At 42.9% G+C, this 22,089-nt stretch overlaps 1 protein-coding gene across 1 annotated transcript; it reads right to left on the reverse strand.

Annotated features, from left to right (window-relative positions):
* Positions 1-3,446: 3,446 nt before the first annotated feature.
* LOC116406654 (Fc receptor-like A) lies at positions 3,447-8,031 on the reverse strand. Its single transcript, XM_031891171.1, has 3 exons — positions 7,735-8,031; positions 5,946-6,002; positions 3,447-4,511 (listed from the first exon to the last, which is right to left on the reverse strand). Exons 1-3 carry the CDS (start codon positions 7,949-7,951, stop codon positions 4,300-4,302), a joined length of 486 nt encoding a protein of 161 aa, XP_031747031.1. The 5' UTR covers positions 7,952-8,031; the 3' UTR covers positions 3,447-4,299.
* Between the last annotated feature and the right edge of the window lie 14,058 nt (positions 8,032-22,089).

The raw sequence follows: 22,089 nt of genomic DNA on the forward strand, positions 1-22,089 counted from the left end.
TTGTAATATAGTTTTTACCCTAGTGTGGGTCTTGTTTTCCCTTAGGTTGGGTTCCCCTTTAGACAGGCACCAGAGGGCGGCCTTAGGGATTATGGACACCTAAGGGTGGTCCTAGTTGTTTGTGTGTGAAAAGGGAGTTTCCCTGTAGTTCTAACAGAAACCACTAGATGGTGGTGTGCTGCAGTATAAAAGGATGACACACACCATGTGTAAGGTTTTAGTCCTGGGACCCCGCCATGTGAAGAGGCTAGCTACAGGCTACAGTTAAAGAGTTCAGAGAGACCTGTTATAGTCACTCTAGGAGTGAGAGAATAGACAGAGTATCTAGAAAGGGCAGTCTGACGCCCCAACGGGAGATAAATGAGGTTAAGACCTCCCGGCATTACTGGCCGGAGTTCAGGTACACTAAGGGGCAGATTTATCGATCCACGAATGCTCCGAATGCATTTTTTTGTAATGAACGTTATTTTCGCGACAATTTTCTATTCAGGTTCTCTCCTATAAATACTGTATATCAGTCTCTCATTCAAACCACTCCCTGGTTGCTAAGATAATTTGAACTCTAGCAACCAGATAGCAGCTGAAACTCCAAACTGGAGAGCTGCTGAACAAAAATTGGAAAAAATTGGAAAAAAACTACAAATAATTAAAAATGAAGCCCAATTGCAAATTGTCTCAGAATATTACTCTCTACATCATTAAGTTAAAGGAAAAGGAAAGTCTTTTTGGGCCTTTTACTACCAATAGATAATAAAATGTTCATGACATGTTAAAGTTATGTTCAGCTTCCACTGTTATACCATGTAAAAGTGATATAGAATTCTAGGCACTAGGATGAGGCCTATGAAAAGAAGTTAATGTAACCCCTATGTGGCTGTAAACAGGCCAAACCACGGTTAGTTTAGGTTTAGAGCATTGGGTACATGTGGCTCAGGATGGGCCTTCACTATATGGAAGTAACCAGCGAAACCCGGGGTGTAGTGCAACTACAACTTACTGTAGGTGTGTGCAGTGCAGATTAGTAAAGATAGACACCAGAAGGTTCTTGCAGTTGAACAGTAGAACTGGTTTATTGTCAAAGACAATCACTGTGCAGGGTTATTGCAATATAGTCACATACAGATGTTATATTATAGTACTCCCTGAGGACAGCAAAGAGAGGATGCCACCGGTTTATCCCACCTCTTTGGGAGACTGGGCAGGGTAAATGTACCTGGTCAGCTTGGCACCCCTATGGAAGCAGTCAGGATAGATACCTCAGTCCTCAGGTTGAATACCCCTAGCTTGAGAGTCCTACAGCCAACTGGGGAACAGGGTTGAGATACTGTCTGTCTCCTGTGTCTTAACCATGGCCCTATGCTGAGGCAACAGTGCCTGTAAGGAATGTACTTCCAGCTACTTTCCTTGGTGGAGCCAAAACTGCTCTTGCTTTCTTCCCTCTCTATCTCACTCTCCTAGAAAGTGCTCTTACAAGAGTAACTATCTAACTGGTCCTCGTTCACTGGGTCCCTGTCCCCAACTTCTCTAGAGTATAAGATGGTTACTCTAGGGTACATTATGGCTTTACTGGGGCCCTGTTGATCCCAGGCTCAGTGGACCATCACCTGAGACACAGAGGCAGCCAAAGAGGAAGCCCCACCCCTTTGCTAAACACTATATGAGAGTGTAAGAGGTGTGGTCAACCCATATAACCAATAAGGCAAACTCTAAACGGATACATGGGTCTGTGCCCAGTAACAGCATAAACTAAGGAAATTGTAGGGTTTAAAGCCATACGGGCATGTTAACCCTATGGGTCCCTACATTAAAATGAAGGTATTGCTTATATCTAGGGAACAATTCCTAAAGGTTATCTATCATCTTCCTTTTCAGTTTTGCTGCTCCTGTCACATTTTTGTGTTTCTTTCCAAGATTCATATTATATAATTACCATCTACATACTTGAAGGCTCCGCCTCTGGAACGGCATCTTCTAAACCAGACATTTCCAGACCCTTTGAATATGGCCAGAGCCTACTTTAACTAGATACAAGGTTATAGATACAGTGGTACCACAAAAAAAAAATCAGCAAATCATCAATCATTTCCTGGTTATGCAGCCAAGTCTACTTGTTCCTAAGAGCACCAATCCGACTCAAATACCAAGACTTTGTAGACTATGTAGACTGGCCAGAATGGAGATTCCCACCCATAGCGATTTGTCAGGGTTTTATAGCTCTGAATCCCAGACAAGCAATTATGACTCAAACCCAAGTTAAACATCGATATGTGGCGCCCCTAGGTCACATTTTATAGGACGGTCATAGGGATGAGTGTTTTTTTTCGCCAGGTATGGATTCGCCGCAAATTTCACAATTTATGTTGCGTCAAAATAGGACAGATTCGCTCATCACTAGACAGTCATATTCAATCTGACACTAATCAGCAAGTTCTCTTCTAGAACCAGGGTCAGACTGGGCTCGTGGGGCCCAGGAAAAAGACCTGGTGGGCCCCACCCACCCAGACCCAATCACTGTTGGTGCTCCCCCGGGGCCACCGGTGTCTCTCCCGAAGCACTGAAAGTAAGTTTAACTTACACATGCTCAAGGGAGGGTGTCAGTGAGTGGTGGGGGCCCCAGTGGGGGGTTATGAGGGCACAGCAGGGGCCCCTGTGGGGGGTTATGAGGGCACAGCAGGGGCCCCTGTGGGGGGTTATGAGGGCACAGCAGGGGCCCCTGTGGGGGGTTAGGAGGGCACAGCGGGGGCCCCAGTGGGGGGGTTAGGAGGGCACAGCAGGGCCCCTGTGGGGGGTTATGAGGGCACAGCAGGGGCCCCTGTGGGGGGTTATGAGGGCACAGCAGGGGCCCCTGTGGGGGGTTATGAGGGCACAGCAGGGGCCCCTGTGGGGGGTTAGGAGGGCACAGCGGGGGCCCCAGTGGGGGGGTTAGGAGGGCACAGCAGGGCCCCTGTGGGGGGTTATGAGGGCACAGCAGGGGCCCCAGTGGGGGGTTAGGAGGGCACAGCAGGGCCCCTGTGGGGGGTTATGAGGGCACAGCAGGGGCCCCAGTGGGGGGTTAAAAGGGCACAGCGGGGCCCCCAGTGGGGGGTTATGAGGGCACAGCAGGGGCCCCTGTGGGGGGTTATAAGGGCACAGCAGGGGCCCCTGTGGGGGGTTATGAGGGCACAGCAGGGGCCCCAGTGGGGGGTTATGAGGGCACAGCAGGGGCCCCTGTGGGGGGTTAGGAGGGCACAGCAGGGGCCCCAGTGGGGGGTTAGGAAGGCACAGCAGGGCCCCTGTGGGGGGTTATGAGGGCACAGCAGGGGCCCCAGTGGGGGGTTAGGAAGGCACAGCAGGGCCCCTGTGGGGGGTTATGAGGGCACAGCAGGGGCCCCTGTGGGGGGTTATGAGGGCACAGCAGGGGCCCCTGTGGGGGGTTAGGAGGGCACAGCGGGGCCCCTGTGGGGGTTAGGAGGGCACAGCGGGGCCCCTGTGGGGGTTACAAGGGCACAGCAGGGACCCCTGTGGGGGGTTATGAGGGCACAGCGGGGTCCCCAGGGGGGGTAGGAGGGCACAGCGGGGCCCCCAGTGGGGGGTTATGAGGGCACAGCAGGGGCCCCTGTGGGGGGTTAGGAGGGCACAGCGGGGCCCCCAGTGGGGGGTTATGAGGGCACAGAAGGGGCCCCTATGGGGGGTGAGGGCCATTTTAAAAAAATGTTGACTCCATGTCCAAAACTGATGCCATCATAACAATTGAATGCAATGATAATTCAACAATGTACCCAAAACTGTCTCTGTAAGCCACTCCCAAAGGTAGTAATAGAAGCCATTATAACAATGGTCGTTGTTTCCCAAAGCCCCTTTATATTTCAACCAATTAGTACTGACCATGAACATCATACCCTACCCTAACTTCTATTTTATCAATACCTTCTGTGGACAGAGCCTCTAAAATGAATACAGAGTCTATAAATCAATCAAGATAATACAAACCATGGTTGAATGAGGGTCGGATGAACACACTGCAGTCTTTATAAAGAGTTGAGACCTTTCCACTCATAATCCAGAAGTGGTACAAACAAAGAGATGAAGCACATTCCCCTCCATCTTGTTGTCTTCTGCTATCTTCTGTCGCTTGTCCATACATTACTGTAGGGGCAATAGACCTCGTAGTTGACCTCCTGGGGAAGGCATAGAGAGTTGGGACCCAGCATGAACCCACAACTCCCTGTTATGTCCATGTCCTGTTATCCCACCCTTCTGCTCTTCCCTGCAGTTAAATTGTACAATGGTGATAAGGGGGTTGGGCCTTGGGCCAGGCTGTTAGGGTGCAGAGGGTGCAAAGTGATAATCCAGAGTAGGAGGAAGATGCAAGGGGCCCACGGGTGTGGCTGGTAGTGGGGCCTCAGGATCCATAAATGTTCCTCTGTCCACTGTCTTTATGTGGTAGAAGAGAAGACACAATATAACAATGAATATAACTGCAGCCAATATTAGTCTCAATGTATTTTCAAGAGTTCTTCTTTGGGTTCCACCTGGGGGAAAAGATAAGAAGAATTAATGACCATAAGGAAATACAAATAATTTTAGGCATGAATACAATGTTCTACACATATTCAGGGTAATGGTGGACATCACGCCAACATAACAGCAAGATTTCTTTGTTGGCGATTGTGCCACCCTCCACATCCTTTGTGTGGGCACTGACAGAACGGTAACCCACCCGTCATTGCACCCACAGAGCAGATTTTGGGCAAATAATTCTTGATGGTGCAGAAATGGAACATGTTTACAGAAATGTGAAAATATGGTTGTTAAGTGAACCATCTTTATAGTTCCATTTCTAAGAATATGAGTAATTATTCTCAAACTGCAGTCTACTACTTTGTTAACCCCTTTGGCACAGCAGGCCTGGACTCGTGGGCAGGCCACAAAGGCCTGGGCTTAGGGTGGCAGAGAGGGACAGCATGGCTTCCGCTGGCCCACCCAGTCCCCAGTGCCGATGATCAGGGAACAGCTCCAGCAGCAGGTATGAGAGGTGGGTGGTGGTGTGCGACTGGGAGGGTACAAGCAGCCTAGGGGCACATTAGCTTACTGTTTAGCCCTGGGGGGCAGCCCCATATCACTGACATCCTTGTTCTGAAGTGCCTTTGGTGCCCTTTCAACAATATGGGAAGTTGTATTCTGAGAGGTGACTATTAGTGATGGCTGAAATGTTTCACCAGGCATGGATTTGTGCCAAATTTCCGCGTTTCGCCATTGGCGGATTGTTTCATGAAATGGATGAAAAAATTCGCCACGGAAAAATTTGCAGCATGTCCAAAAATTGTCGCGGGCGTCAAAAGGATAGCTGTGGGCGACAAAAGCATAGACGCGGGTGACAAAAGGATAGCCGCGGGCGACAAAAGCATAGACGCGGGCGACAAAAGGATAGCCGCGGGCGACAAAAGGATAGCCGCGGGCGTCAAAAGGATAGCCGCGGGCGACAAAAGGATAGCCGCGGGCGACAAAAGCATAGACGCGGGTGACAAAAGGATAGCCGCGGGCGACAAAAGCATAGACGCGGGCGACAAAAGGATAGCCGCGGGCGACAAAAGGATAGCCGCGGGTGCCAATTTTTTTTACATTTTCGCCGTTTCACACATCTTTCTAAAGAATTTTACGGCACAGCGGGACAGATTCGCTCATCACTAGGGACTATTTATTGTATATCACCATTGTTCTTGCTCAGAGGACAATGCGAGTCCAAATGTCTTGGTACTGTGGACCTTAAAGTCCATCTTGATATACTTATTTAGATCGCAGACTAATGCATTACACAAATATGTGGCTGCAAACGACACTAGCATCTTTATAAACATAAATGCGGTTGTATTTGCCACTACAACATTGCCCCATGGGTATTTGTTCTTTTTTACTCTATCCTTAGACCTTGCATTTACAGAATCCCTGCATATAAATTTGCTCACCTGGGGAAGTTCCAGATTGTTCTACATCCCTCATACTGTTCTCCTGCCCACGGTCACCTGAAATACAAGGCTGTGAGTACTGGAACACACCAATATCTAAACAGCATGTACCGCAATGTGCAATAACTCTGCTTCTCTGAATCAGTGCTGCCATAAACTATAACAAGGTTCAGCTGGATCGATTATTGCCTTCTTTAAACCTCTTTCGACATATTTGTCTGCCTATGTGTGTCTGTTTTTTTATGCCTTTTTACCATATACTGTATCTTCTTATATCTTATATAATAAAGGTGCTTAAAATGGTAGCTGAGGAGCAATAATGACACATTTCCATCCAGAAAGGCAAAAAATCAATCTCCAGTTTGCTTCAGGGTGCTAAAATTGATGTCCTTTATCTCTGTAATAATAAAACAGTTCCTGTACTTGATCCCAACTAAGATATAATTACCCCTTATTGGGGGCAGAACAGCCCTATTGGGTTTATTTAATGGTTAAATGATTCCCTTTTCTCTGTAATAATAAAACAGTACCTGTACTTGATCCCAACTAAGATATAATTACCCCTTATTGGGGGCAGAACAGCCCTCTTGGGTTTATTTAATGGTTAAATGATTCCCTTTTCTCTGTAATAATAAAACAGTACCTGTACTTGATCCCAACTAAGATATAATTACCCCTTATTGGGGGCAGAACAGCCCTATTGGGTTTATTTCATGGTTAAATGATTCCCTTTTCTCTGTAATAATAAAACAGTACCTGTACTTGATCCCAACTAAGATATAATTACCCCTTATTGGGGGCAGAACAGCCCTATTGGGTTTATTTAATGGTTAAATGATTCCCTTTTCTCTGTAATAATAAAACAGTACCTGTACTTGATCCCAACTAAGATATAATTACCCCTTATTGAGGGCAGAACATCCCTATTGGGTTTATTTAATGGTTAAATGATTCCCTTTTCTCTGTAATAATAAAACAGTACCTGTACTTGAATGAGGAGTGAAGGAGGAGTAGAAAGTATCAGGATAATTTATAAGAGCACTTTCTAGGAAAGTGAGATTAGTTAGAAAGGGCAGTTTCTGGCTCCAACCAGGAGAGATTAGCTGGAAGTATCTTCCCTACAGGCACTGTTGCCTTAGAGTAGGACCACAGTTAAGATGCAGGTATCAGGTCCATAGTCAGCTGTAAGGGATCCTTGGTTGCTAAGGGACACCCTGAGGATACAGATACTGGGCCAGGCTACTCTCTGCAGGGAGGCCGTGCTGGTTGGTGGTCCTTCCCTTCCCCACCCTCAGCTGAGGTGGGCTATACAGGTGGAGACCATATTTTATATATACCTGATATCTCCTCTGTGTGAGTATTGTTATAACCCTGTGGATCATTGTCTTGGACAATAAACAAGTTAAGTTCTGGTTTTACAAAGAACCTTCTGGTGCCCATTCTTTCATTTGCTTGCACACAGCCTAAGTGAGTTGTAGTTGTACTACACCCCAAGGATATTTCCACATAGCGAAAGCCCATCTGGCATGTAGAGTCCTATGTACCCCATGCTCTAAAGCCTATCTAGCTGGTATTGCCTGTTGTTACAGTCAAATAGGGGTTACAATACCTTCTAAGTTGTCGATAGAAGGTCGCCATTGTTATGGTACTTAGAGTACCCTGGGCTGCTGTTGGGAGGCTAAGATTTGTAGTAAATGATCAGACATCAGTGTGTCGGGAAACATTTGACAAAATTAATATAATGCTCCAAAGCTGATTATAATAATCTGAAAAATTAATCATCACTCACCTCGTATCTGGATAGTGATAACATTGCTTCTCCTCCTTCTTCTGCCCGATTGAGTCTGTACTTCACAGATATAATTCCCAGAATCCTCCAGCTGAGCCGAGGGGACTCCATATTGGTTGGATAAACTGAATCCCTGCACATTGCGCCCATTTCTGTAGAAAGCAAACTGAAGCACTGTAGTTGATCTGCGTGGCTCTGCATCACATGTTATGGTCATGTGATCTCCTCTTACTACCACAGCTGGTCTCACTTTTATTTGTGGGGTACTGAACAACTCTATAAGGTGAAAAAAATCAGGGAAACTTCATTAGATAATTATCATACCTGTCTGTCCTTCCTTCCTTCCTTCCTTTCTCTCTCTCTCTCTTCCTTCCTTCCTTCCTTTCTCTCTCTCTCTCTTCCTTCCTTCCTTCCTTTCTCTCTCTCTCTCTTCCTTCCTTCCTTCCTTTCTCTCTCTCTCTCTTCCTTCCTTCCTTCCTTTCTCTCTCTCTCTCTTCCTTCCTTCCTTCCTTTCTCTCTCTCTCTCTTCCTTCCTTCCTTCCTTTCTCTCTCTCTTCCTTCCTTTCTCTCTCTCTCTCTCTCTTCCTTCCTTCCTTTCTCTCTCTCTCTCTCTCTCTCTCTCTCTCTCTCTCTCTCTCTTTTCCTTCCTTCCTTCCTTTCTCTCTCTCTCTCTTCCTTCCTTCCTTCATTTCTCTCTCTCTCTCTCTCTCTCTCTCTCTCTCTTCCTTCCTTCCTTCCTTTCTCTCTCTCTTCCTTCCTTCCTTCCTTCCTTCCTTCCTTCCTTTCTCTCTCTCTCTCTTCCTTCCTTCCTTCCTTTCTCTCTCTCTCTCTTCCTTCCTTCCTTCCTTCCTTCCTTCCTTTCTCTCTCTCTCTCTTCCTTCCTTCCTTCCTTCCTTTCTCTCTCTCTCTCTTCCTTCCTTCCTCTCTTCCTTCCTTCCTTCCTCTCTTCCTTCCTTCCTCTCTTCCTTCCTTTCTTTCTTTCTTTCTTTCTTTCTTTCTTTCTTTCTTTCTTTCTTTCTTTCTTTCTTTCTTTCTCTCTTTCTCAAAGTATTACATAATATTCATGCATACTATACTAAACTGAGTTAGAAGGGCTGCAGTGCAGTGTCAGATCGGAGTGCAATGCGCCCACCAAAAAACCTTAGACTGCAGGCCCATTTTCCAAGCTAATTTTCCTTCTCTCTTTGATCACCTTTGTTGTTCTTTTAATCACTTCTACTAGCGTAATGTTATTTATCATTTCTTCCACTTTTTGTTCTCTTTGTCCTGATATAGAAATGGAAATTGACCATAGTATAGGTATCTAAGCCAAATAGTCATGTGGGCAGGAGGGCTCACTGACACCTGGGCCCACAAGGAGTTTTCCTGGTATCCCATTGGGGATGGTCCAGCACTGACAGTGGGCATTAAATTTATTTCATTTAAAATTGCTATAGGTTGGTAAGGATGAGAAGAGGGAATAGGGTAGACTTTTCTGCAGAGTTTTGTTTTATGGAAATTCTTGAAGGCAGGCAAGCCTTGGAAATGAGCATGGGAGAGGGAATTGAGGCGTGGCATGTTTTTTAAATGGATGAATAAAGACTACGTTTTAAGAGCATATCCTGTCGTCCGGTGCGCTTGGATTCACCCTTTTCAATCTTTGGGAGAGGGAATTGAGACAAGGTATCATAGATGTATTGAAACGATAAATGGACAAAACAAAATATAGTCTTAAGGGAGTATTCAGATACAAGTTATGTACAGGTTTAGTCAGTTTGATGGGATCTCTTATCCGGAAAACTATTATCCAGAGAGCTCAGATAAATGTGATTTTTCTATAGAGTTTTTATGTTCTCCTTAATTTGTGTGGGTTCCCTCTGGGTACCTCCTCAACAGATGTCCCACTGTGTATGAATGTGATAGGGACCTTAGAATTTGAACTCCACTGGGACAGGGGCTGATGTGAATGATGGATGATCTCTGTACAACTCTATATAACTTTATAATAGCATCTGATTTACACAAACCATCTTTTTTTTTCCTTTAATAATAAAACTGTACCTTGTACTCAATAGAAACTAAACTCTATAAACCCATGTTGATGGCAAAACAATCCAACTGAGTTAAGGGTGGGATTTAGTTTCATGGTGTTTAGTAACCACAAATAAACTAATTTCTACTAATTTCATTTATCAAAAGATCTACAGGAAAAAGAAAACCGAGAGAGCACAAAGAAGTTGTGGCAAAGTCACAAAAACCACAACTTTTTTGACTTGTCGCTCGATAACCACAACTTTTTCATATTGTCACACATGAAAACCACAAAGCAAAGAAATATCTTCCAACTGTAAAAGAAACATTTGCTATTGACTTCGACATGATCTTGACGGGTTTTAGCTGGGATATTTAAGATTTGAGATTTGTCACGGTTTGGTCACATAATAAATTGATGCCGGTTTTCTTGCTGCAACAAATTGGGGTTTTCACCACCAAACCCCCAATCTGATAAATGGGGGAGTATATTCTTCTTTCAATGTTTAATTGTTTTTAGTAGTTTTATGTTATGGCCATCCAGTTATGGAAAGACCCCCTTATCTGGTCTCAACGTGTCCCAAATAATAGATCCCATACCTGTATTTCCATTTGAATTTCGGAAGCAACCGGGAAGCAGCAGAGGGATTAACAGAACAGAGAGAGACAGAGAAGCGGCTGGTAATGTTAATAGGTCTATTCATTATTCTTACCTACAGGTTCCATGCAAATAACTGTAAATAAACACAGAGACAATATTGAAAGTCTTGTTGCAATGAAGAAAATGATACGAATTCAACCAAATTAACAATTAGTAATCGCCTATATTTACACCAAGAACCACACCACATCTAACAAACCTGGAGGTATGTCATTTGTGAAAATATCCAACGTGGTGAGGAGTATTTTACTTTTAGAAATTAGTTACACAATGAGACGTGTTCGTATATGTTTCATTTGGGTGTAAAAACCTACAAAATGCTTGTATTTAGTTGAACGAAGGCTTTTACAGACCGTTATATGTTTAGATACACAGAAGGGGGTTGTGGGAGCACTCCAAGGCTAAATAGAGTATACGAATACAATGGGAGTGCGACTGATCTGGCCAAATTAACTACAAGCATACAAAAAGAGAGGGGGGTTGATCAATGCACATTCCCTGGTCCCCTGTTTCATAAGTAAATTATCTATGCCAATGCAGGTATTGACACTATAGTTGTATAGTTACAAAATTATGATCATAAGGTTGGTAAGCCACCATACCACGTCAAGGTTAGGGATGTAGCGAACATCACCAAAAATGTTCGCGGGCCCGTTCGCGGACTTTCGGCAAAACTCGTGAATATTCGCGAACTTTGCGAACCCCATAGACTTCAATGGGAAGGCGAACTTTAAAACCTAGAAAAGCCATTTCTGGCCAGAAAACTGAAGTTGTTTAAAGGGTGCCACGACCTGGACAGTGGCATGCAGGAGGGGGATCAAGCAAAAATTTCTCTGAAAAATACGCCAAAAAAAAAAAGCAAAAAAAAAAAAACCGCCAAAAAAAAACCGCCAAAAAAAAACCGCCAAAAAATAACGCCAAAAAAAAACGCAAGCTATTCCTATGTATACGCAAAGGCGAAAAACCGAAGCGAAAAAACACGGCGGAAAAAACCGAGGCAAAAAAAAACGCGGCGAACCCAAAATGGCGAACATCGCCAAAAGTTCACGAATTTGCGGACTTGCGAACACCCGATATTCGCGCGAATTAGTTCGCCGACGAACAGTTCGCTACATCTCTAGTCAAGGTAAACCCCGTATGGTCGTGCTAACTATTTACCTCTGGTCGTATTTTTGAAAGGCTGGCACTCCCGTGCACAGTAGCCATTCCTGATATGGGGGCTGGTTTGAGTCAGAGGGCTTAGTCACTCCCATGCCTTCAACTTTTATAGAGAGAGATTGCCAAGACAGCATTGGTTCTACAGGCTTAATCCTCCCCTGCTTGTGGCTTGTAAGGCTGATGCCACACGAGGCGTTTTTCCGCTGCGTATTTTCTAATTCTCTCGGCGGCTGAAAAACGCCCGATATCATCATCCATAGAAATAACTTGAAAAGACGCGAAGCAAACCACACAATGTGGAAATACGCTAGAAAACGCCTTAGCATGGATTTTTCAAACGTTGGCCGAAATACGCCAGTATTTGCACAGCAAGCTATTCCTATGTATACGCAAAGGCAGCTGCCAGACCTAGCGGAAATACACAGTGTTTTTTGCTATTTCGCACTATTAGCACCATGGGAAACGGGATTTGCTTACGTCACCAGTACTAGGCTGAAAAACGCCATGTGTGGCTTGTGCGGCGTTTTTAGGCTGAGAAAAAACACAGCGGAAAAACGCCACGTGTGGCATCAGCCTTGAGAAGACTGCCCATTAACCAACATGGGTGTGAGGTGCTGCAACCACTCAAACCAGCCCCCAGGTAAAGAATGGCAATAGTGCACGGGAGTGCCGGCCTTTGAAAAATATGCCCAGAGGTAAATAGATAGGACCACCATACAGGGTTTACCTTGACGTGGTATGGGGGCTTACCAATCTTATGATCATAATTTTGTAACTAAAAACCCCTGTTTTTGTCAATACATGCACTAGCATAGACTATTTACTTATGAAACAGGGGACCAGGGAATGTGCATTGATCAAAAAAATCACCAAATGTAGGGGCTGATTTACTAATCCACGAATCCGAATCCCGAATGGGAAAAAATCGGATTGGAAACGAACATTTTTGTGACTTTTTCGCGATTTTTTTCGTCACCGTCGCGACTTTTTCGTAGCCGTTACGACTTAATTATCGTGACTTTTTCATAGCCATTATGACTTTCGTGAATTGTCGCGACTTTTGGAAACGAACATTTTGCGACTTTTTCGTATTTTTTGCGATTTTTTTTCGTCACCGTCGCGACTTTTTCATAGCCATTACAACTTGCGTGAATTGTCGCGACTTTTTCGTAGCCATTATGACTTTCGTGAATTGTCGCGACTTTTTCGTAGCCATTATGACTTTCGTGAATTGTAGCGACTTTTACATAGCCATTATGACTTTCGCAACAATTGTCGCAATTTTTTCATATTGAGCGCTCTAAAAATTCGTGACAATTCGCAGAAAAGTCGCAAAATACCGATCATTACGAAAAAAAACCGCATTCGGACGCTTTTCGGACATTCGTGGATTAGTAAATGTGCCCTGTAGTGTGTATATTAATGCCCAGTTTGCGCCAAAAAAAATTGATATATAAAATGTACATTATTTCATGAAGGTTTTTCTATGGAAATAAGCAGAAAAGTTTGAGAAAAATCACAAAACTCAGGGGCACATTTACTGATCCACGAATCTGAATCCCGAATGGGAAAAAATCGGATTGGAAACGAAAATTTTGCGACTTTTTTGTCGCCGTCACGTTTTTTTCGTATTTTGCGCGATTTTTTTCATCGCCGTCACGACTTTATCGTATTTTGCGCAACTTTTTCGTTGCCGTTGCGATTTTTTCGTATTGAGCAATTGTAAACGGTGGAAAAACCAATCCGATTTTTTCACGACGGTGACGAAAAAGTCGCGGAAAATATACGATAAAGTCGTAACGGCGACGAAAAAAATCGCGGGACGTACGATAAAGTCACAACGGCGATGGAAAAGTCGCAAAAATACCAATCATTCCGAAAAAACGTGTTTGGATGCTTTCGGTCCGTTCGTGGATTAGTAAATGTGCCCCGTAGTGTGTATATTAATGCCCAGTTTGCACCAAAAAATTGATATATAAAATGTACATTATTTCATGAAGGTTTTTCTATAGAAATAAGTAGAAAAGTTTGAGAAAAATCACAAAACTCAGGGGCACATAATCCGAATCCCGAATGGGAAAAAATTGGATTGGAAACGAAAATTTTGCGACTTTTTCGTCGCCGTCACGTTTTTTTTCGTATTTTGCGCAATTTTTTTCATCGCCGTCACGACTTTATCGTATTTTGCGCAACTTTTTCGTTGCTGTTGCAATTTTTCCGCATTTAGCAATTGTACACGGTGGAAAAACCAATCCGATTTTTTTGCGCCGGCGATGAAAAAGTTGTGGAAAATATACGATAAAGTCGTAACGGCGACGAAAAAGTCGCAAAAATACTGATCATTACGAGAAAACATGTTCAGCCGCTTTCAGTCCGTTCGTGGATTAGTAAATCTGCCCCATAGTGTGTATATTAATGCCCAGTTTGCGCCAAAAAATTGATATATAAAATTTACATTATTTCATGAAGGTTTTTCTATGGAAATAAGTAAAAAAACAAAAGTTTCCAGCTGCATACAGTTGACAACATGGTGATGTTAGTGAAATAGAAATTGTGAAACCACTGGAGCTTTCTACCTACTTTCTCTAGAAAAGGTTCCTTATACAGGCGTATTACAGGATAGAGCCGCCGCGTTGGGCAAGGGGAGGTTTTACGCAAACTAACAAAGAAATGAACTAATCCCACAGACCTTTTCCAATAGAGGAAGTCAAAGAACCTTTTTGTTACAATAAACCAGAAGTTTAGCACCTTGGAAGTTTATAAGAAATATTTCCATTTTATGTTAAAGTGGGGAACTCGAATGTACAAATATATTATGTATATATCAATATATCAGCAAGCAAAATAAAAAATATTAATCATTATTATCATTAATTGGTTAGAAAAGAAGGAAATTACTTAAGCAAATCTTATATAAAAAAAATGCCAGTCGATTAATTGAAATTAGTAACGAGCGAATCTTTCCCATTTTGCTTTGCAAAAAAATAGGCAAAAGGGAAAAAAATTCACAAAACGCAGAAAATTTTGCGTGTCGAAAAACTAATTTTTTTTACGTGCCTGACAATTTTCGTTTGACGCACTTTACGTTTTTTGACACGCACAGCTTTTTTTGTGAATTCATGCTTGTGGGTGGGCCCAGACCTGACCCTTGCCGGCACTCCCCCTGCCTGACCGCTCCTCCCCTGACGCGTTAAGTTTACGCACTCGGGGGAGTACGTCGGGTGGGGGGCCCTGCGGGGGGGTTAGGGGTTGCGGCCAGCAGGGGCACCTGCAGGGCCCTTGGGCTGGGAGCCCCGGTGGGCCCTTTACCCCCCAGTCCAACCCTGGCCAGCAGTCACTATAAATGGATTGCTAGTAGGGATGTAGCGAACCTCAAAAAAAAAGTTCGCGAACCTGTTCGCGAACTTCCGCCGAAAATTGCGAATATTCGCGAACTTTGCGAACCCCATAGACTTCAATGGGAAGGCGAACTTTAAAAAATAGAAAAGCCATTTCTGCCCAGAAAACTGATTTTAAAGTTGTTTAAAGGGTGCCGCGACCTGGACAGTGGCATGCAGGAGGGGGATCAAGGGCAAAAACTTCTGAAAAATTGACACACGCCGTTTTTCGAAATGATCGGTAATTTTGCGACTTTTTCGTATTTTCCGGCGCTTTCGTAAAGTTATCGTAAGTTTTGCGACTTTTTCGGAGCTTTCGTAACGTTATCGTATGTTTTGCGACTTTTTCGGAGCTTTCGTACCGTTATCGTAAGTTTTGCGACTTTTTCGGATCATTCGTACCGTTATCGTAAGTTTTGCGACTTTTTCGGATCATTCGTACCGTTATCGTAAGTTTTGCGACTTTTTCGGATCATTCGTACCGTTATCGTAAGTTTTGCGACTTTTTCGGATCATTCGTAACGTTATCGTAAGTTTTGCAACTTTTTCGTACCGTTATCGTAAGTTTTGCGATTTTTTCGGAGCATTCGTACCGTTATCGTAAGTTTTGCGATTTTTTCGGTGCCGGCGAACCCAAATTGCGAACATCACGAAAAGTTTGCGAATTTGTGGACTTGCGAACACCCGATGTTCGCGCAAATTAGTTCGCCGGCGAACAGTTCGCTACATCTCTAATTGCTAGTTGTATTTTTAAGCAACTAAGGACTACAACCTAGTGGGCTACACAAAAGAAATAAATTAGAAAAGAAAGTGTCAAAAAAAAAAAAAGCTCACCAGGTTTTAGGTGTCAAGATACATTTTTTGGAAAAAAAACACAACCAACAAAAACAAAAAAAATGAAAAAAAAAATTACAAAGAAACACCAAATTCCTTCCTTGAATATTAATAAATCAGCCCTCTCCTTGTTGAAGAAGAAGGCAATGTTTTTGATTTGATGGATTTGGAATGGATTGCTAGTTGTATTTTTACGCAACTAAGGACTACAAGCTAGTGGGCTACACAAAAGAAATAGATAAGAAAAGAAAGTGCCAACTTTATAAAAAAAAAAGAAGAAGCTCACCAGGTTTTAGGTGTCAAGCTAAATTTTTTGGAAAAAAAACACAATGAACAACAAAAAGAACATTGCAAATAAACACCAAATTCCCTTCCTTGACTATCCTTCTTTTCCTTGTTGAAGAAGAAGGTGATGTTTTTGATTTGAGGTATAAAGTAGGGCACCATATTGCCTTCCCTATACCAAAAAAAATGTTCTTTTGAGACAATTTCACTGACCTCCTTACCCCATTTTATTAGGGTTTTGCCCACCATTTTGCATTGTCAGTTTCAGTAAAGAACAAATATAACAATACATTTAAATACATTTTAAACCTTTTTTTTCCCCAGTGAAACACATTACCCAGCCTTTTTAAAAAACATATTGAAAAATATATTGGTCTCTTGAAGGCGGAGACTCAAACCAAAGACTATTTTTGTATCATAAAGGAAATCATTTCTCAGCAATTATCCGCTATACAGGTATGAGACCCGTTACCCAGAATGCTCAGGGTATTCCCGATAAGGGGTCTTTCCATAATTTGGATCTTCATACCTTAAGTCTACTAAAAAATCAATAAAACATTAATTAAACCCAATAGGGCTGTTCTGCCCCCAATAAGGGGTAATTATATCTTAGTTGGGATCAAGTACAGGTACTGTTTTATTATTACAGAGAAAAGGGAATCATTTAACCATGAAATAAACCCAATAGGGCTGTTCTGCCCCAATAAGGGGTAATTATATCTTAGTTGGGATCAAGTACAGGTACTGTTTTATTATTACAGAGAAAAGGGAATCATTTAACTATGAAATAAACCCAATAGGGCTGTTCTGCCCCAATAAGGGGTAATTATATCTTAGTTGGGATCAAGTACAGGTACTGTTTTATTATTACAGAGAAAAGGGAATCATTTAACCATGAAATAAACCCAATAGGGCTGTTCTGCCCCAATAAGGGGTAATTATATCTTAGTTGGGATCAAGTACAGGTACAGGTTTACTTACCCTTTAAAACCCTTAAAATTTCTACATTTCAGGAAAAGTTTACTAATAGAAAAATGTTTAGTGTGTTAAAGTTTGAAGTGCTAAGAATCTCATTATGACCCCCCCAGTTTGAATTGTCATAAACCTGCCCCTAAATATATACCTAGTCCAAGGATCTTGGGAAGCATACATGTTCTGTTATACCCTCCTTATTCCCTTACACTTCTGATTAGCTCTTTAGGCTTTGTTGTGGGCTTGGTGCCTGTGGGTTGAGAGTCAGATTTCTCTCTCTGCTTCCTCCTCTTTCCCCGTTGCCCCTTTCTCATTAAGCAAAACCCTTGGCCACTAAAAACTCCTGCTTCATAGCCCTGTCTACCTCTCACCCCGGCTAGGAGGCACCTGCTTTATATATCATTTTTGCAAATTACCAAAAGGGCAGAGAACGAATGGAATGAATGGTACTTACAGAGTAAAGGCATCAGTACCAGGGCGGCCATGGTGTTTGCTGCCGGCACATACTCACATACGTTTTATTATTAGAAAAGGAGAAGGAAATATTGAGCTTCCTGTTTAAATCCCTAGTAAAATGCAACTTTTTTCTATTAATTGGAATTAGTGCTAGGGTCTCGGGGGCTCTATTACAAAAGTGCAAAAGTAGTTCCCTTGTATTAAAGGAGAGCTGCCTACGTGTTCTTGTGACGATATTCTGACCTCCAGAATGAAGCAGGATAAGCATTTTTTTATATTTCACTGTAAGAAGTGAGATACAGGTATGGGATCCCTTACCCGGAAACCCGTTATCTAGAAAGCTCCGAATTACGGAAAGCCCTTCTCCCATAGACTCCATTTTAATCAAATAATTCAGAATTTTAAAACAAATTCCCTTTTTCTCTGTAATAATAAAACAGTACCTGTACTTGATCCCAACTAAGATATAATTACCCCTTATTGGGGCAGAACAGTCCTATTGGGTTTATTTAATGGTTAAATGATTCCCTTTTCTCTGTAATAATAAAACAGTACCTGTACTTGATCCCAACTAAGATATAATTACCCCTTATTGGGGCAGAACAGTCCTATTGGGTTTATTTAATGGTTAAATGATTCCCTTTTCTCTGTAATAATAAAACAGTACCTGTACTTGATCCCAACTAAGATATAATTACCCCTTATTGGGGGCAGAACAGCCCTATTGGGTTTATTTAATGGTTAAATGATTCCCTTTTCTCTGTAATAATAAAACAGTACCTGTACTTGATCCCAACTAAGATATAATTACCCCTTATTGGGGGCAGAACAGCCCTATTGGGTTTATTTCATGGTTAAATGATTCCCTTTTCTCTGTAATAATAAAACAGTACCTGTACTTGATCCCAACTAAGATATAATTACCCCTTATTGGGGGCAGAACAGCCCTATTGGGTTTATTTAATGGTTAAATGATTCCCTTTTCTCTGTAATAATAAAACAGTACCTGTACTTGATCCCAACTAAGATATAATTACCCCTTATTGGGGGCAGAACAGCCCTATTGGGTTTATTTAATGGTTAAATGATTCCCTTTTCTCTGTAATAATAAAACAGTACCTGTACTTGGTCCCAACTAAGATATACGTAATCCAGAGACACTGGATTGTGAAAGTGTCTGGCGTCTCTGTTCCTCATATATTTTTATGTGTTTGGCACCATTCCCACCCTTGCCTTTTCTTTCATCTTATTCTCTTGCTGTATTCTACTGTGACTCTATATTATTATTATTATTATTAACATTTATTTATAAAGCGCCAACATATCCCGCAGCGCTGTACAATAAGTGGGTTACATACATTGGACATACAGAGTAACATATAAAGCAATCAGTAACCGATACAAGAGGGGAAGAGAGCCCTGCCCAAAAGAGCTTACACTCTACATTATTATTATTATTATTATTAACATTTATTTATAAAGCGCCAACATATCCCGCAGCGCTGTACAATAAGTGGGTTTCATACATTGGACATACAGAGTAACATATAAAGCAATCAGTAACCGATACAAGAGGGGAAGAGAGCCCTGCCCAAAAGAGCTTACACTCTACATTATTATTATTATTATTATTATTATTATTAACATTTATTTATAAAGCGCCAACATATCCCGCAGCGCTGTACAATAAGTGGGTTCCATACATTGGGCATACAGAGTAACATATAAAGCAATCAGTAACCGATACAAGAGGGGAAGAGAGCCCTGCCCAAAAGAGCTTACACTCTAAGCTAAAAGGTAGGTGACTACCTACTAGGTTTGGTACTGGTACACATTATTTATGCAATGGAGTAACAGATCTGGTGCCAAAATGGTAGGGAGTAAATGTAATATGGTGCAACAGTTCTGGGTTATTATATTTGAGCTCTGTAAGGAATCCCTAATATTCGTAAGATCATGGCTAGAATGGCATTACTGAATATAGTCCTATCCTTTTTGAGTTCTGCAAAAATGTCTGTAGCCCTACAAGTTTCAACAGTGGCCAGATGAGCTACCAAAGTTTTCAATAATGAACTTTTTGAGTTTCATTATAAGGGTTGAATATAGGGAAAAGAACTGTAGTGGCCTTAGGAAATAGTATTAAACATGGCTTGCATGGAACGAGAGTAGCTGTGTGGGTTATTTTATGGAAACCTGGAAAAGAAAAATGAAATAGAGATGTAACATGCTTGATTGTTAAAGGGATTCTGCCATGATTTTTATTATGTACTTTGTACACTGTTACACAGCAAATAATTCCCTCTGCCATTTAAACTTTTATTCTTGAACCAACAAATGTATTTGTAGCTGTAATATTGGTGTGTAGGCGCCATCTCAGTGCCTTGTGCCTGAGTCTGAGCTTTCAGCCAGCGCTACACATTAGAACTGCTTTCAGCTAACCTATTGTTTCTCCTACTCCCATGTAACTGGAGGAGTCCCAAGCCGGACTTGGATTTCTTACTATTGAGTGCTATTCTGATACCTACTGGGAGCTGCTATCTTGCTCCCTTCCCATTGTTCTGCTGATCAGCTGCTGGGGGTGAGGGGGGGGGATATCACTCCAACTTGCAGCGCAGCAGTAAAGTGTGAGTGAAGTTTATAAGAGCACAAGCACATGGCTGTGGCACCCTGGGAAATGAAGAATATGGCTAGCCCCTTGGGAAAAACAGATTACAATGCAGGATTCTGAAGAGAAGTGGCCAACAAAGTGAAGAGATTAGATTGAGAGGGAAATGAGAGCAGAGCAGTTGGAGAGGTGTTTGGGTGAGGGGGGGGGAATATCACTCCATCTTGCAGCGCAGCAGTAAAGTGTGCCTGAGTCTGAGCTTTCAGCCAGCGCTACACATTAGAACTGCTTTCAGCTAACCTATTGTTTCTCCTACTCCCATGTAACTGGAGGAGTCCCAAACCGGACTTGGATTTCTTACTATTGAGTGCTATTCTGATACCTACTGGGAGCTGCTATCTTGCTCCCTTCCCATTGTTCTGCTGATCGGCTGCTGGGGGTGAGGGGGGGGAATATCACTCCATCTTGCAGCGCAGCAGTAAAGTGTGCCTGAGTCTGAGCTTTCAGCCAGCGCTACACATTAGAACTGCTTTCAGCTAACCTATTGTTTCTCCTACTCCCATGTAACTGGAGGAGTCCCAAGCCGGACTTGGATTTCTTACTATTGAGTGCTATTCTGATACCTACTGGGAGCTGCTATCTTGCTCCCTTCCCATTGTTCTGCTGATTGGCTGCTGGGGGTGAGGGGGGGGGAATATCACTCCATCTTGCAGCGCAGCAGTAAAGTGTGCCTGAGTCTGAGCTTTCAGAAGGAGCCAGGGCTACACATTAGAACTGCTTTCAGCTAACCTATTGTTTCTCCTACTCCCATGTAACTGGAGGAGTCCCAAGCCGGACTTGGACTTCTTACTATTGAGTGCTATTCTGATACCTACTGGGAGCTGCTATCTTGCTCCCTTCCCATTGTTCTGCTGATCGGCTGCTGGGGGTGAGGGGGGGGAATATCACTCCAACTTGCAGCGCAGCAGTAAAGTGTGCCTGAGTCTGAGCTTTCAGAAGGAGCCAGCGCTACACATTAGAACTGCTTCCAGCTAACCTATTGTTTCTCCTACTCCCATGTAACTGGAGGAGTCCCAAGCCGGACTTGGATTTCTTACTATTGAGTGCTATTCTGATACCTACTGGGAGCTGCTATCTTGCTCCCTTCCCATTGTTCTGCTGATTGGCTGCTGGGGGTGAGGGGGGGGGAATATCACTCCATCTTGCAGCGCAGCAGTAAAGTGTGCCTGAGTCTGAGCTTTCAGAAGGAGCCAGCGCTACACATTAGAACTGCTTTCAGCTAACCTATTGTTTCTCCTACTCCCATGTAACTGGAGGAGTCCCAAGCCGGACTTGGACTTCTTACTATTGAGTGCTATTCTGATACCTACTGGGAGCTGCTATCTTGCTCCCTTCCCATCGTTCTGCTGATCGGCTGCTGGGGGTGAGGAGGGGGGGATATCACTCCAACTTGCAGCACAGCAGTAAAGTGTGCCTGAGTCTGAGCTTTCAGCCAGCGCTACACATTAGAACTGCTTTCAGCTAACCTATTGTTTCTCCTACTCCCATGTAACTGGAGGAGTCCCAAGCCGGACTTGGATTTTTCTTGTTTTTCCTTCTTTCCCCCTTCCATCCTTTTTCCTTTTTCTTTGTTCTTTTACTTATTTGTAGTAAGAGATGAATTGTGTAGACGCTGTATTTTGTGGAAAATTAATATATAATGGTCTTGGTGCAGGAGTGAGGCATTATGGGAACTTTCTTTGCACAGCTCAGCGTTTTTTCTTTCTGTTTGGCTTCTGATCATCTGAAGGAGTGAAATATGGGGAGACTTAAGGGCACTATTGAGACAACTGAAGGTATGCCTGCAGCTTGGGATTAACTCTTTATTAGCCTTTCCAGTTTTCTTAGGTAAAATTAGGTGCCTCGGCTTATACTCGAGTATATACGGTAATTGGTATATATACTGTACATTTACTGTATATTTACCTGTTTTACCTTGAAAAACAACAAACAAAGTA

The sequence above is a fragment of the Xenopus tropicalis genome, chromosome 8, assembly GCF_000004195.4.
Source record: "Xenopus tropicalis strain Nigerian chromosome 8, UCB_Xtro_10.0, whole genome shotgun sequence".
Classification (NCBI taxonomy): domain Eukaryota; kingdom Metazoa; phylum Chordata; class Amphibia; order Anura; family Pipidae; genus Xenopus; species Xenopus tropicalis.